The 16295-nt window shown below is 49.0% G+C and overlaps 1 protein-coding gene and 1 long non-coding RNA gene across 4 annotated transcripts in view; one reads left to right on the top strand and one right to left on the bottom strand.

The window, feature by feature from the left end:
- Positions 1-4927, top strand: part of Kcnip3 (potassium voltage-gated channel interacting protein 3) — a 66084-nt gene extending 61157 nt beyond the window's left edge. For all 3 annotated transcript variants that reach the window (XM_031371825.1, XM_031371826.1, XM_031371827.1), the window contains 4 exons: positions 786-893; positions 1447-1551; positions 2149-2211; positions 3062-4927. In XM_031371825.1, the coding sequence (XP_031227685.1) occupies positions 786-893; positions 1447-1551; positions 2149-2211; positions 3062-3109 (324 nt within the window). In that variant the 3' untranslated portion in view covers positions 3110-4927. The remainder of the gene's footprint in view (positions 1-785; positions 894-1446; positions 1552-2148; positions 2212-3061) is intronic.
- Positions 4928-12157: 7230 nt separating this feature from the next.
- LOC116092347 lies at positions 12158-16274 on the bottom strand. Its single transcript, XR_004119213.1, has 2 exons — positions 16224-16274; positions 12158-12392 (listed from the first exon to the last, which is right to left on the bottom strand). It is a non-coding gene; the product is annotated as an uncharacterized LOC116092347 (long non-coding RNA).
- Between the last annotated feature and the right edge of the window lie 21 nt (positions 16275-16295).

Genomic DNA, 16295 nt, shown 5'->3' with positions numbered 1-16295 from the left:
GTTCCTAACAACCAGTTCTCTCTGGTCTTGGATTATTTCTCTCTCTCTTCTCTCTAAACAGCATCCTAGTTTTATTATAAGGCATGTCAAGTTCTAACCTCTGGGGTCTCTTCATTTTTGTTATGTTTTTTCCTCCTTCTGGACTGTTCTGTTACTTCCAAATTGCTTTTCTGTTTCCCGTGGTCCCTCCTTCTTGTGGTACAGGCTTCCAGGGAGTAGGGACTCAGTCCTTGAGGATCTACCCTGTCCCTCTGCAGCCTCCATCTGCAGTCCACAGGACATTTCCTTCCGCTCAGAATAGCCAAAGAGGATCCTCGAGCAGGGGTGAGGGTGGGGTATAGGGCTTACTTCTCACACCTTCCAGGAGGCTGGGGGAAGCTCCTTCCCTCCAGGTGCTTTAATTAACAGCTGGAATTCATACACAGCAAAAGGACTTTTGACATGGAGATGTTTAGTAGCCTGAAATAGAACACCCCTATATATTGAAAGATTACCCCAGACAGTAGAAATGTTCAAAATAAGCACAAGACATGGAACTAACAGTTGAATCTCTTTGCTTGACTCAGAATTGGCTACCATGCAAACACACACATACACACACACACTGCCATGTACACAAACCCACATGCTGACCACTTAAATAGACACATCTACCACTTGACTGTGGAGGAGGACCTCATTTGGAAGAGTGTGAGTTTCAGTGGGAGTCACATGGTAGGCTGGGAGGGGAATCCCAGCTGTGGCTGCTACTCTTCACTCTCCCTCCCTCTCCCTCTCCTCTGCAGGACTTTGTGGTTGGACTCTCCATCCTGCTTCGTGGGACGGTCCATGAGAAGCTCAAGTGGGCCTTCAATCTCTATGACATTAACAAGGATGGTTACATCACCAAGGAGGTACTGGCTGGCAGGCCTGCCTGCCCCTCCTCTCTCTCCTGAAGCCATTAACCTGATGATTCTCAACCCTGCCTTGCAACCTTGCCACACAGTCTCACAAGTGGTTGGTTGGGCTCAAACATTTTTATCTGAAACAGTCATAACTTCTTGTTTTGGAGACAGGTTCATAAATCTATTTCCAGTTTCTCTTGGGAGTCATTGGATAGGACCCAGCTCACTCTCTCCAGGTCCCAGCTCACTCTCTCTAGGCCCCAGCTCACTCTCTCTAGGTCCCAGCTTACTCTCTCTAGACCCCAGCTCACTCTCTCCAGGCCCCAGCTCACTCTCTCTAGACCCCAGCTCACTCTCTCCAGGCCCCAGCTCACTCTCTCCAGGCCCCAGCTCACTCTCTCTAGGCCCCAGCTCACTCTCTCTAGACCCCAGCTCACTCTCTCTAGGCCCCTCAGACTCACTCACCACTGCCCTGGCGGTAGTGTTGGCCCTTGGAGGTAACACTCAAAGGCCCCAGGTATCCCGCAGTGGAAGCAGACTCATGCAGCTCTCTGTTCCCCAGGAGATGCTGGCCATCATGAAGTCCATCTACGACATGATGGGCCGCCACACCTACCCTATCCTGCGAGAAGACGCACCCCTGGAGCACGTGGAGAGGTTCTTTCAGGTCTGCGAGCTCTAGCCTTGCTGAGGGGAGGGGACAGCCATAGTGAGCCCTCAGCCAGTGCCAGTAAGGAGATGCAACTAGGCTTCCTTCCCACCCTAGCTGATGGTCAGAGTCCCTTGAGAAGCAAATGAAACCTAGGCCCTGTCCCAGTGAAGTTCATTAGGGTATAAAGTATCCTGGGTGCCTAGATGCAGAGGCCGCTGGCACTCACCCAAGGAAGGGACCAGTGTTTTAGTGCCTTCTGGGATATATTTGGAACAAGCTCCCTCCTTCCACCCTACCTGAGTGGTACTGAAGTTGCCTCCATTCTGGAGGGGCTGAAGGAACTAATGGTTTAGATTTACCCTGTCATTCTATCCCTCATAAGCTCTGGCTTCTATCAGAGAATGCTGGGAAGCTAAACTGAGGTAAACTAGCAAGGAGCTCATGAAATAAGCCATCTGAGGATCCAAGGGCAAGGTTGGCTGGGAAGGGTAGAAAATAAAGGAACCAGTTGAACTGGAGGAAGGCCCCACCTCCACCCCAACAGTGTTTTCAGATGGGAATGGGGAAAGGTCCAAAGGGACAGGCTTACCTTGGGTATGGTTTGGGTTGCAGAAAATGGACAGGAACCAGGATGGAGTGGTGACTATCGATGAGTTTCTGGAGACTTGTCAGAAGGTAGGTGGCATTAGAGGGCTGGACTTGGGGCCTTCTGTAGTCTGTCTGTCCTTGTCTCTCTTTGACTCCCCCCTCAATCTGTCTGTCTCTCTCTCTCTGTCTCTCTCTATGTGTGTCTCTCTCTCTTTTCTCTCTCTCTCTGTTTCTCTCTCTCTGTGTGTCTCTCTCTCTGAGTGTATGTGTGTTTTTCTCTCTTTTCCTCCCTCCCCCCTCACACAGGGTTCTGTTCCTGCCAGGGCATGTGGAGGATGCCGTTAGCTGTCCTCAGATCTCAGGTCCCACACTTATGGGAAGCTTTCATCTTTCCTGTGTCTATGTCCTCCTCGATGTCTCCTGAACTTGCCATCTCCCTCATTCACCCAGGCCCCACCCCCAGAACTCCACTCAGCTCTGCTCATGGTATCTCCAGAGAGCAGATATGGGGTCAGCAGGAGGGTGATGAGCCCAGTTCCCCCACCCCCTCCCCAGACAGAATCACAGTACAGGAAAGGTACCCAGAGCTTCCCTGGCACGACTGCAGGCCCTCCTCTCAGAATCCATGGGGACAAGAAGCGCATTCCTCTGCCTCCCACCTCTGAACCACTCCTGGTCTCTGACCTGACTTATAGCTGGGGGGGAGGGTTTGGGGGGCCGGGGGAGGCATTGTGCATCCGTGGTGGCCGGACCCTGCTCCATCCCTAGGCCACCTTGGCACTTGGGCCCTGGAGCTAGCTCCTCCATACCTCTGCTCCTCAGCGCCCCATCTACCCAGTGAGGCATGGTCTCTGACAGGAATCTGCAGTTAGTCAGCATTAGGGAGTACCACTGCCCTGCCCCCAGCTCCTGACCAACCTCTCCTTTTTTCATACAGGACGAGAACATCATGAACTCCATGCAACTGTTTGAGAACGTCATCTAGGACATGTGGGAGGGAACCCTGGGTGGTCATTGCTTCTCAACCCAGAGAAGCCTCAATCCTGACAGGAGAAGCCTCTATGAGAAACATTTTTCTAATATATTTGCAAAAAGTGAGCAGTTTACTTCCAAGACACAGACACAGTCACACACACACACACACACACACACACACACACACATGGTTCCTCAGGCTTGGCAAAGGAAGTGGCAGCCAGGAGGCACCCCCAGCTATTCCCAGGTCAATAGATAAGGCTGCCTCTGGGATGGCCAGCCCTGGCTAGATGTTACCCACAAGGAACTCAGAGATCAAGAGGGCCAGGTTTACAAAGCTAAGGTCCCTGTGTCTTTTCTACCACTTGGGAGATCAGGCTACTTCCTGCCGATGGACCCATGTTCCTAGGAAACTCCCAGAAACTCCACAGGGGCCAAGAGGGGAGGGAGAAATGGCATTGGAAACTGAGCTTGCAGCCTTATGCTAATGCTCGTCTGGGGTGTTGGAACCCCAGCGCTAGGCTACCTGTTGTGGTGTGAACTTAGAGAGTAAGGGGCCATTGGGCTAGGTCCTCCTTTAAGAGTAGGGCAGGATTGAGGTCTTTGGAGAAACTGAGGAAACAGTTTGTCCATCCCACTGGGTGAAGACTACTGGCCAATGGGAATGTGGCTGGTGGAGATCTCCCAACTTCCGGCAGCAGGCTGGCCTCTCCAACGTCCCCTTTGGTTCTCTGGGGAGATCACCTGGCTCAGGGACCGATAGCCAGGGAGCTGGACTGTAATGGGAGAGGCCTGGGAGGGGGCATCCCCTTCCTTTACCCTGGCCACTTCCCTCCCAGTTCCTTAACACAGTGGATCGGCCACACCTCGGCGGCTGCCCCTGAGCAGGCTCATCCCAACCGATACAAAAAGCACAAACATCCTAGCAGCTCAGGCCAAGCCCTCAAGGGGAGGCAGGGGACCCTAGGTGGAGGGGGGGGGGGCTGGGTCCCTGCAGCCCTGATTCAGTGGCCGAGGAAGATGCTCAGAAATTCATCCTGTGCCTCAGAGCCTTGGGGATCTCACAGCCCTTTCCCAGCCCAGCTCGCCAACATTCTAAAGCACAAATCTGCGAACTCTGCTTGCCTGGGCTGCACCCCGGGGATCGGAGTCCATGTTAGCTGGAGCTAGCTGGCCCTGAGGGCTGGGGACCTGTGACCAGGCAACAAGCCAATAGACCCTCAGGCGGAGAGAGAGAGCTGTTCCTGCCTCCCCAGGCCTCCCCCAGAAGGGACAGTGTCCCAGGCAGCGTGTTCCCTGGAGGAACATTCCCACGAAAGTACATTCCATCACCTGCAGCCCGGTCTCTGCTCAGGCCTGTCTCTAAGAGTCCGAGAGTGTTCCCCAGAAGGCCAGCCCCAAGATAAGGGAGATCCTTAGAGAAAGGACAGGGTGACAATATCCCTATACACAGGTGGACCCCCCTCTCAGGGCTTCACTGACCCCATCTCCATCCTGACTGGGGGCTCCCTTTACCCTGTCTACAGACCATCTACTCTCCCTGGCTCAGGGACCTTCCCTACCCCAGCCTGGCTCTTCCCACTGAGGTCCCTGTCTTGTGAGAAGCCAAGGCCACGGAGAAGGCTACCACTCTAACCTGCTGCATCCCTTAGCCTCTGGCTGCACGCCCAACCTGGAGGGGTCTGTCCCCTTTGCAGGGACACAGACTGGCCGCATGTCTGCATGGCAGAAGCGTCTCCCTTGGGTGCAGCCTAGAAGGGTGGTTCCTGTTTCAGCGCCCACCAATATTCAGTCCTATATATTTTAATAAAAGAAACTTGACAAAGGAGATGGACTCTCTTCAGCTTCATCTGAATGGTTAGTCAGCCATTCCCTCGCTGCTGCTGTTAGCTATGACTCCTGCCCAGTGGCTTGTAAGTGAATACAATTTGAGGAAGCAAATGCCCAGAAATTTCCAGGCTCCCAGTGTGATATGACTGAGGGAAAAAAAAATGTCACACATCATGGGTCTTAGGGACCTTCAGTAGATGTTCCAGTGCTAGAGTCATAAATACATAAAGGCTGTGGGACACCATGGCTTTCTGAGATGTCATTTATATTTCATTGCCAGATCAGTTTTCTTCCCAATCCAGAAATTCACTTCTGGGTGTCCTTTGGCAAAGGAAGACAGGCCATATAGAAAAGGAAACAGAAGAGAGATGTCAGGGTAGCTGAGTTGGTAGCGTGCTCACCTGGCTTTCACAAAGCCCTGAGTTGGGTACCAGTTTATGTGGGCTAGGGATGTAAAGCACCACATGCTTCTCATCCCAGCACTCGGGAGGTAGAGGCAGAAGGACCAAGGTCATCCTCAGTGACATGGCCAGTTTGAGTCCAGCCTGGGCTACATGAGACTTTGTATATGTATCTGCATGTGTAGCACAGCAGAGAAGGAGCTCACTTCTGCCCAGGGAGTGGTTGGAGGATGGTGGGCAGGGAGTTGTTAGTGGCTGAACAGGTAGATGCTTGGAGCAGGGAGGTGATGGGAGGTTGTATACCTTGTCAGTGGCCCTACTGGACAGCAGAGGGATGAGTGGATAATAGAACAAGGTGAGGACCGTGAGGCAATCCCAGAAGGTTGAGAGCCAGCCTTATGTACACAGGGCAGTCAGTAGCACCCTGTGCTCCTCCATGACAGTTGTTGGCTACAAAGTCTATTGAGCCAGTTGGCTGTATGATCCAGACAAGCCACACAATCTTACTCCTCCACTTTCCTCCCTTGTGAAACAGGCAGAGAGAGAGAGACAAACAGACAGACAGAGACAGATACACAGAAACAGAGACACAGAGACAGAAAGACAGAAAGACAGAGACAGAGAGACAGAGAGAGACAGAGAGAAAAAGACAGAGAAGAGACAGAAAGACACAGGGAAAGAGAGATAGAGACAGAGAGACAGAGACAGAGAGACACAGGGAGAGAGAGGGAGAGAGATAGACTATACTGCAGAGCCAGACTTACTTGAGCATGCAACCTGACAACTGGGGTCAGGCCCTTCTGTATTCTAGAACACTGGGTCTCCAAAGGCTGTTTCCACGAACCATGGTTCCTCTGCCTCTCCCCTCTGTCATGAGCACCATCTTCCTGCTCCCATAGGGTCTTGTTTATCTCTGAAGGACACATGCCCCAGAGGAACTGACTGCTCTGACCACTTCCTCTGAGTGTGCTAACTCACACATGTAATCTCAGCCCCTAGGATGCTGGGGCAGGTTTCTTACCAGCCTATGGATTGGCTGCTCCTTGAGACAGGTGTCAAGGCTGATCCAACCATCTCTGGGCTGCATTCCACATGATCCCAGGAATCCCTTAACACAGTCCCATGCCCCCAAAGGCATTTGACATATAGGGCATAAGTCCTGTGCTTTTACTCTGGAACTTTCTGACTCATGTTGAGTACAATGTCACTGAACTTCAATTTCCTTAACTGAAAAAAAAAAATCTTGATAATTTTTGACAATTGGGGGTTGTCTGTTTTGATAACAAAGTTTCACTATGTAGCTCAGGCTGGCTCCCTCAGTGGCCTCTTAGCAGGTGTTTTTGTCCTTCCTATGCAGAGACATTTTTGTGTATTTCCCCATCCTGTAGAAGCACAACTCACTGATAAGCCATTAGATAAAGGACATTTGTGATGGCCTCCAGTTTCCTTGGTCACCCCAAAAGTGCATGTGGGAACTGGCCTGCTAAGGTGGGGCAGTCCACATCAGTCAGGCCATAGCTAATGATCTAATATCCATATGCCCCACCCCTTGTACCACCCACCTCACCATCTGACTAAAACAGAAATAGATTCAGAGCAAACTAACTCTGACCACCAGGGAACTGACTTAGAGGGCATTTCCTAGTCTACAATCTGATTGCTCTCCCCCTTTTGACCACCAGGGGGAGACAGCACCATTTCTTGTTTCATCTTCTCTGGCTCAAGGTCCCAGGGGAACACATGGAAAGGATCTGTCACTTCCTTCCAAGTTCCAAAGACATTTTCCTATTTCTGCCTCATCCTCATCGGGGTTTAAAAAAAAATAAAAAGCACCATGCACAGAGTATATGAAGAAGTAATTCCGTAAATGCATCCACAGGAAACCAAACTGGGTATTGGAAATAGGGGACCCATAGCTGTGTCCTCCTGTGTTATTAGCCAGGACACAGAGAACTTCTCACACATAACCACTTGGCCTTTTCTAATCTTGCGGGAAAAAATCTTGAGAACCCCCCCTCACTTCTGCCAGCTGGGCCCCTCTAAGCTCCAGGAGGCAGGAAGAAGACAGAAGTCTATGGGGACCTTAGGAAGGAGTGTCAATGGGCTGAGAGGCAGTTTCTCACAGGACTGAACGTCACAACATCTACACCCTCATCCTTGGAGGCAGAGTTATTTACGAAATGTCAGGACTCTCGAGTCTGACCTTTGTTCAGTGACCTGGAACCTTCAGGAACATCAGCACCAGCCTTTGTCCTTCAAACTCAGAGGCCACCCTCAGAGGCTACCTGCAGGCCTATCGCAGGGCCGTATGCTCTTCTGCTGTCTCATCACCACTGGTCTGGTCTGCCTGGGCTTCTACATCCTTCCTACCCAGCTCTTCTTGCCCTGCCTGTCAAGTGGCTTTTCTTGAACCTAAGTTAAGGGAGACACTGAGCTGATTTATCAGACCCCACCCATACACCGGGCCATAGCATGAGGGAACCCCGGGGGAATGTGCTACAGTCTCCGCTGCCGGGGTGGGGGAGTGGGGGTGGGGACTCAAGTCTCCAAGAGACACCAGGGGGCAGTGAAGGAAGTGCAAGGTTGTGGCTCTGAGGAATGCACCTGGGCCACAGGTTGGTAGGCCAAACTTGTCAGAGATGATGTAAGACCTGCTTTCCCCAAAGAGCCATGTCTAAGCATGTCAGGCACCAGAGAGATAGCTCTGCAGGGAAAGAGCTGGCTGTGTAAGCATGGGTTCGGATCCCAGCGTCCACGTAAAAAGCTCAGTGTCGTGGTGCACATGGACTCCAGTGCAGGAGGATATTGAGAGCTCACTGGCCAGCCAGAACAGCAGTCAGTATGATCATGTTCAGTGAGAGATCCTGTCTCAAACACTAAAGCAGACTCCCAACTTTATCCTCAGGAAATGTCACTCAATAGACACTCGTGTGGTCAGTGTGTCATTTAATCAAGTTACCTGGAAATTGTAATTTCCAACAAAATTCTAGATATTCAAAGCTAACTCATAAATATTTATTTTAAAATTCTCTCCATAACCATGACAGCTGCTGGTTGCCAGATATTTGATCAAACTGTGAATCCCAAGATTGTGTTATTTACTGGAAAAATAAAAAACCCTGTTTCTAGTTATGGTCTGACTCAGCCCTTAGCACATATCTTTAATCTTTCTGGCTGGAATACAGACAAGCCCTCAGCATACACCTTTAATCCCAAACAATGAAGGTAAAGTTGGTTTGTAGAAGGAAGTGCCCATGTTTAAAAATGATGTCTAATTGAGTGGTAGACAAACTAACGAATCAGAGAAAGATTTGACAGAATAGGATATGCCCAACTCTCATTAAAAGAGGGGGGGGAGGGAGAGAGAAGAAAAGGAAGGAGGCAGTTTTATCAAGTGCGTTTTACAGAGATGAGTTAAAGGGAGAACAAATTAGACACAGGTAAAGACAGAATGAGCCAGAGAATGCGAAGTCGGAAGGTTTGAACATATGTACGAAGTTAGTTTGAGGCCAAGCAGAGAAATTCAGAAGAGACTAAGAGAGAAGCCAGATTGCATCAGTCAGCTTGGAGAGGAGTTTGAGCCAGAATAGCTGAGTTGAACCAACCAGAGCTCAGAAAGAACAAGAAAGGATACACTTATTCAGCAGTAAGTCTCAGCAGCTGAAAACATTCTAGGCCTAGATTAGATTGTATGGAGGTTAGAGGCTTCAAGGACTAGGCCTGGGTTATCTCAGACAGAGACAGTAAGCCTCAGAGACAACAATTAGGGCAGGAGAATATAAAAGATACTTTTACATCTGCCTTATCTTAGGTCTTCAGCCATCATTCAGCTGCCTGCAACATCCCAGGAACTTTATGTCCTGATTGTTGTCCTAATTCACATGCCCCTCCACCATCAGAGCACAATCTCTGAGTAACTGTTCTGCCAGCACGTCCATGTGTGGGACCTTTAATTATATAACAATAGCTTCAGAAAAAAGAGGCACATCTTAAACAACACTTAAGACTGTCTTAATTGTCTTTGTCTTCCATTGAGGACAAACGCCTGTAATGGAGACTATGTTGCGGTTTTATAACTTAATTATTCCTCATACACAGTTCTGGAAGTCAAAAATGATAGAAAATGTGTGTTTCCTGATGGGTCAACTAAATCCTAGGATAATTAACTGCACCAAGTTCTGACTGTCCTTCCTCTCCAGAGAAGCATCTCTGGGATGAGAGCACTGGGATCACGCTCTCTCACAGAGGAAGGAGGAGGAAGAGGAGGAGGAGGAGGAGGAGGAGGAGGAGCAGGAGGAGGAAGAGGAGGAAGAGGAGGAGGAGGAAGAAGAGGAGGAGGAGGAAGAGGAGGAAGAGGAGGAGGAGGAAGAGGAGGAGGAGGAAGAGCAGGAAGAGGAGAAGGAGCAGGAGGAGGAGGAGAAAGAAGAAGGGGAGGAGAAGGAGGAGGAGGAGAAAGAGGAGGAGGAGGAGGAGGAGGAGGAAGAGCAGGAGGAGGAGGAGGAGGAGGAAGAGGAGGAGAAGTAGTATTTAAAAATTGTAAATATCTGTGAGGCTCAGAATTTAGGTTTCTAAAACTGTATCACATGCATCAGTCAGTTTGTTTGAATGCAGATTCTCTGTGTGGCTCTGTGTGGCTCAGGTGCAGTATGGGAACCATGAGTCTCGCTTCACTTCTGCAGTTACTCTGTGGCCTGAACACCGACTCATTTGATGGCACCTGTGTAAAGTATGGGAAACAATAATATCCTTTCTGTTCAATCAAACATATGACCCTGCATGAAATGAATGCAATTTACGAACTTGCCTGGAACACACACACACTCACATGCATCCATACACAAGAGGAAGAATAATAGAGGAAGGCCTGATGCCAACCACTGGCCTCCACAGGCATCAGGTATCTCCAAAGAGGAGAAATGGCTTGGTAATGTATGTCCTTCAGCTCCCTGGATCTGTCCAAAGCAGGGGTTATGAAAGGAATGTGCTGAGCCTGTGGTTCACAAACAGAGGAGACCATTCTCCTCTGGACCACCAACACCCAGAGAGGGGTGTGGCCTGGGTCCAGAGCCAGAGTGGCCAGAAGTAACATGTGTCTGAGGAGGATCAAGATGTGGAGAAAGCTCACCCCACATTCACCTACCATCCCAGAATCTAACGAAGGCCAAGTGCTGAGCAGCCCCTGCCTGACACCCTCTTCTTGGAGGTGGAGGTACCACAAGTGGACCATACAAGCCACACCTTTCTCCACTGCTGCCAGACCTGCTGAGGGTGTCAGTCAGTCTTCAGGCTTGGCTCCCAGGCAACAGCTAGACACCTTTGTTGTGTCTTCTTTTCTTCTTCTTCTTCTTCTTCTTCTTCTTCTTCTTCTTCTTCTTCTTCTTCTGTTTTAAAGATTTATTTATTTTATGTATACTTGTACACCACTGCTCTCTTCAGACACACAGAAGAGGGCATTGTATCTCATTACAGATGGTTGTAAGCCACCATATGGTTCCTGGGAATTGAACTCAGGACCTCTGGAAGAGCAGCCGGTACTCTTAACCACTGAGCCATCTCTCCAGCCCCCTATTGTCTTCTTGAAACCAAACTTCCTTCTCACCTGCCCCAGTCTCACATGACTCTCTGCTCAGGGCCCCCTTTGTCCAACTCCTTTGAACAACTATGAACACCATGGAACTATCAATGTAAGATCCACATCTGTTCTGAGGGATAAAGCTTGTCCAAGGTAAGGTAACTAGCCCGGGAACCATAGCACTGAGCCCTCCACAGTACTGCTGTGTACACAGTCAGCTCTGTAGATGCCGCTTCTTTGCAGTGCTCTAGGGATGTCTCTCTTGTCCCTCTCTAGTGGACAAGCCTCCTGACAGTACTAGTCTTGGGCCTCCATACCCACTGACACACTTTCCTGATGCACTAAGACAGGGAGTTAAAGCTCCTGGCCCTCACCTCCAGTGGAGAACAAAGTCAGGCCTAAGCTAGTCAGTGTGCTCTGGATGGCTGTGATTGGCTGGGGGGATCTGGAATGATTATAGCTGAGGCCCAGGTAGCCCTTAGCTGGGAAATGCTTGGAATGCTGGGAAAGGAAGCTCTTCCGGTAGCCAACCTAGTTGTTTCACCATTGCACGACTGGGAACAGATCCAGTGAGGGAACAGGTACTACCCCAGGGAGCAGGAGTGGAGGGAAGGAAGGAAAGGGGGTGCCCAACCCTTTGAGGTAAAGTTCAGACTGTATCCTAAGTGCCTCACTCTCAGTGTCTGGATTCTTTCACTTCTAAAAGCCCCTAAAAGTATTCCCAATACCCACCCTCTGACATAGCCTGTCAGAACTGGATGTCCAGCGCTCTTGGCTGGAAAATTTTTAACTGCTAATGTCAAGGTCAATGTGCTTTCCAGATTCCTGTGGCCCAGCTGAAGGCGTGGGGGCAGGGGTGGGGGGGTGGGAATGGAGAGTCAGGACAACTATTCTGTTTGTGGAATGTCTTACAAGTAGGAGGGGGTCTAGGACTGCCAGGGTGTCAGAGGCATTCCCCAGAGGCAGCAGGAGCAGCACACCTGAGGCTGGGGGCAGGGGCATAGCACTCTGCCATGGATGGGCCCAGGCAGAGTTCCAGGGTGTGGCTGAGGTGCTCCTGGGTTGGGTCATGGGGCTAGCTAGCTCTGAGGACCTTTGGAGTCAAGTCTGAAAGGCTGCTTGTACAGTTGGACTATCTGTCTCAGCACCCTCTCCTGGAAGCCCAGCCCAGCCCAGCCCAGCCCTCCTCCTTGCCCTCCTCCCTTCTCCCTCCTCCCTGCCCTTCCTCTCCGGTGCACAGCACCCTCATGAGACATCACTTTTTCCTAGTTTTGAAAAACATCACCACAGTAAAACATACAGAAACTAAAAATAAGGCCCCCAAAGAGCAGGCCATCATTCAGCTCCTGACAGCCAACCACGTTGTGAAAGCCTGGAGTTGCGTGCTTTGTTGACAAACTTTCCCAGCTCTGAGTAGAAGTTTCTCTCCAGTAGAGCTCAGAGGGAAGAGGTGCTGTTCTCAAGCTTCGTCCTCTGACCAGTCTCTTTTCCTGTGGATGTGGGGAAAGCAGCAAGTTACTGGTTGAGCAGGAGACATCTTCGCTGCGGGGCCCATCACCCCAGGTCCCACTCTAGTACACTGCTTCGTCTGTGGATTACAAGAAAAGAAAACTCTCTCTGGACTTGGGATGTAGCTCAGTTGGTAGAGTGCTTGCCTACTGTGCACAAAGTATTTGGTCACCAGCATGACGTAAGCCCCAGGGTGGTCACGTGCGCCTATTATCCCAGTGGCTGGAAGGCAGAGGCTGCACTGTTTGAAGTGTATGTTTTATTTGGATATGATGCCATTTGCTGCTTCTCTCTGTCCCAATTCTGTTTTATATGAACGCTGTTATGACCTCAGGGAACAGTTTTGGCAGCACACGATTCTGGGGACTGGCACTGTCATGAGAAAAGCAACTCCCACTCAGCTTCTCCTGCTGTGTGTTCACAACACAGATCTCTTCTGGCCCATGGAGGATCTTCTCACACACCAAACACTCAAGCAATTTTTGCAGAAGAGAACATTGCTTGGGATATCCTCATTCAGTTCAATTCAATACTATCTGAAGATAGCACCAGACCACAGAGGATGGGGTCTTGGTTCCTGAGAAGTCTCTTCTAACTTACCGTGCTAATCATGAGCCCAAGTTCATTTCACTTAAGCATTGGACTGAAGGGTTCTGGTTCCCCGATCTCCTCCTTGTATTTGATTAATTTCATGAGTGGCTCACAGACTTGAGAGATGCATACTACTGGCTTAATGTAAAGGATTATAAATGGTGCACTGGGCTAGGAATAGGAGGAGAAGCATCAGGCCTCCCTTGCTGAGATTGTGTGATGGTTTGAGCCAAGTGGAGGGAAGGTCCTGGGAGCTTGGGGAAGGAGGGGAGATGGCCCAAGGCTTGTCAGGCACAGGTATTTTTCTTTGACTGACAGTAAGAACAAGCAAGGCAGATCATCCATGAGGTAGCGATGGGCACTTGGAAGGTGTGTGTCTACCCTTGTTTTGGGCAAACAAGAGCATGGGAGTCTTATTCAAGTGAAATGGCTCTTTCTAGTAAGCTATTTTGTGGAATACAGAAAATGGAGAGTTTTTTAAATGTGTTTATGTGCGTGTGTGTGCTGGTGCGTGTGTGTGCTGGTGCATGTCGAAGCCAGCAGAAGGCATTACATATCCTGAAGCTAGAGTTACAGGCAGATGAAAACTATCTGATGTGAGTGTGGGAACCTGAACTCTAGTCTTGCACGATCAGCAAGAGTTCTTCATAGCTGAGCTATTTCTCCAACCCTAGGGTTACTGACCCTAATTCTAGGAGCACAGAGCAAAGGTAAGATTCAATATTGTCGATACACAGGAGAGAAATGGCAAGATGATGTGGTGGTGGTGTGTGCACGCCCTTAACCATAGCACCGTAAGTTTCCAGTAACTGGGTCTCTGTGAGTTTGAAGATAGCCAGGGCAACATGGAGAACACTTGTTTTTAACAAACAAACAGTTTTTGTATGGGTTTATAATGCTGTCATCAGTATATAAGAGTTCCTGTACTTCCAAATCGTGTGGACACTTGAGAGGGATTTTTGGTCGTTTTAGTAGGTGTACGGTGTGTCACACTGTGACTGTACTTTGCATTTTCACAATTATCCATGTGCTTTAGTATCTTTTCCATCCTAGTATCTTTTTAGTATCTTTTAGTATCTTTTCCATCTGGGTGTCCCTTTTTGTGAAGTTATCTGCATAAATCTCTTGTCCAATGATCCATTCAATGTGATTATTTTCACTTGCCAACTTTTGAGAATTCTCTGTGGAGGCAGGAGACAAACCACTTGTCTGATGTTTGATTTGCAAATATTTCCTTCTGCTCCACAGCTTGGATTTTCAGAATTTTTCTGTCCAAGACTTAGAGGAAGGTTGGTATGAGATTCATTTCAGACCACAATCTCAGCCACCTCCATGAGTTCCCTTTATAATTAGGTTTAACTTTTTAAAGCTAGGCTGAAGCCTCACTCTGGATTCTTGTCTCCGACCAGGATGCTGAAGTGCCTTTGGGTATCCCTAAGGTATGTGACCTGCAGCTTATCCAAAACTGGGCTCATCATCCTCTTCCAAACCCAACACCTCTGCAGAAGCTGCGTTTCCATGGTAACAGAGGCTCCACCGCTGAAGAACCAGAGTGGCATGTCCTTCCCTCTTGAGCCTTCCTCTTGTAGAGGACAGCCTGTTCTTCTCCTGAACACTCCTGAGTACTTGCTATCTCCACCAGGAAGCACAGCCCCATGGCTCTCATCTGCTCTACTCCTCCTCCCCAGACAATCTTCCTTGATTTAGATTTCTCAAACGCAAGCTTGGCCACGGGACCTCCGCTGAGTTCCTTCCAAAGGCTTTGTGTGCATTTAGATAAGGCCTGAGTGGTAGATATTGATAGTCTGCTTGACAGCTCCAGAGTCGCTGAAAGGACAAAAACTTCTGGGCATTGTGTGTCAGGAATTATCAAGATCAAGTTAGTTAATCAAGGCCATTAAACCCACTCTAACTTCAGGTGATGCCATGCTGTGGTCTAAGGACCTGGGCTGCATAAAAACAAAGAGAGTTGAGCACCAGCATCCATCTCTTCAATTCTTGATTGCTGCCATGGTATAGCCAGCTGTCTCAAATTTCGGTCACCACTCCTTCCCTGCATGGTGATCTATACCCTCAAATTCTGATCCAAAATGTCCCTCTTCTTCCTTAAGTTTTATGTCAGCTGTTTTGTTATAGCAGCAAGAAAAGTAACTGTAGGATTCAATGAGCCAGCCCCTCCTATTCTCTCTTTACAAATTTTTATTTTATATTTTTTATGTATATGGGTGTTTTGTCTGCATGCATGTCTGTTTACTACATGCATGCTTGGTACCTGTACAGGCCAGAAAGAGTGCCAGATATCTCAGAACTGGAGTCACAGCTGGTTGTGAGGCACCATGTAGGTCTTGTCATCACTCCTTCCCTGCATGGTGATCTATACCCTCAAATTCTGATCCAAAATGTCCCTCTTTTTCCTTAAGTTTTATGTCAGCTGTTTTGTTATAGCAGCAAGAAAAGTAACTGGAGGATTCAATGAGCCAGCCCTGGCTATGCTAATAAACGCCTGTGCTTCTTCCTGGGGCAACCGAAGCCTCTGATGATCTGTCTGCATCTTGATTCACTTAGGAGCCTCTTTCTCAGAGTCCCCTTTACATTTTCATAGGCTTGGGGTGTGGTTGTGTGCATGCTTCCATGCGAATGCTTGCTGCCTGGACTTGCCCATCGCCCCCCCCCCACATCCTTTTCCCCTTAAAACAAGGTGCGTGAAGATCAGGGAGCTGCAACAGGTAGGTGAAGTTGGCATCGGAGCTGTCAGGATCAAAGCTTGAGCCCTGGCAGGTCTAACAAGTAGATAGGCTACCGTCTGTCTTCATTGTGTGAATTAAAGAAAAAAAAAAGGTGAAAAGCTGACTAAGACTTTGCCAATGTAGCCACACTGGAAAGAACAATAATAAAAATAAGAAATGATGATAATGATAATAATAATAATAATAATAATAATAATAATAATAATAATAATAATAATAATAATTTTAAAAGGTTCAGTGACTCCTCAGAGTCCATCTTTGGAGTCCTGATATGGTTCTCAAACAGAAAGCAAGTGATGTGCATAACTAAGCAGTCTTGGTCAAGGTGTGGTCCTGCCGGTTATTGATCCACCATTACCTCAGTTCCAGTCTACCCCACAAGATAGTCTTGTGACCAGTTGCCAAAACTATTATATCTCTTTACTAGTCACCCTGGAGCCAGCGAGAGTCTCCCGAAATGGACACACTACGCACCTGCTAGGAGTTCTGTAGCTAAAAGAAGTACCTAGCAGCAGGAGGGCGGACTTCCGGGAGGAAGCAGACGTC

The sequence above is a fragment of the Mastomys coucha genome, unplaced genomic scaffold (assembly GCF_008632895.1).
Source record: "Mastomys coucha isolate ucsf_1 unplaced genomic scaffold, UCSF_Mcou_1 pScaffold15, whole genome shotgun sequence".
Classification (NCBI taxonomy): domain Eukaryota; kingdom Metazoa; phylum Chordata; class Mammalia; order Rodentia; family Muridae; genus Mastomys; species Mastomys coucha.
The sequence above is the reverse complement of the archived record's forward strand: the minus strand, read 5'-3'. Positions and strand labels throughout refer to the sequence as shown.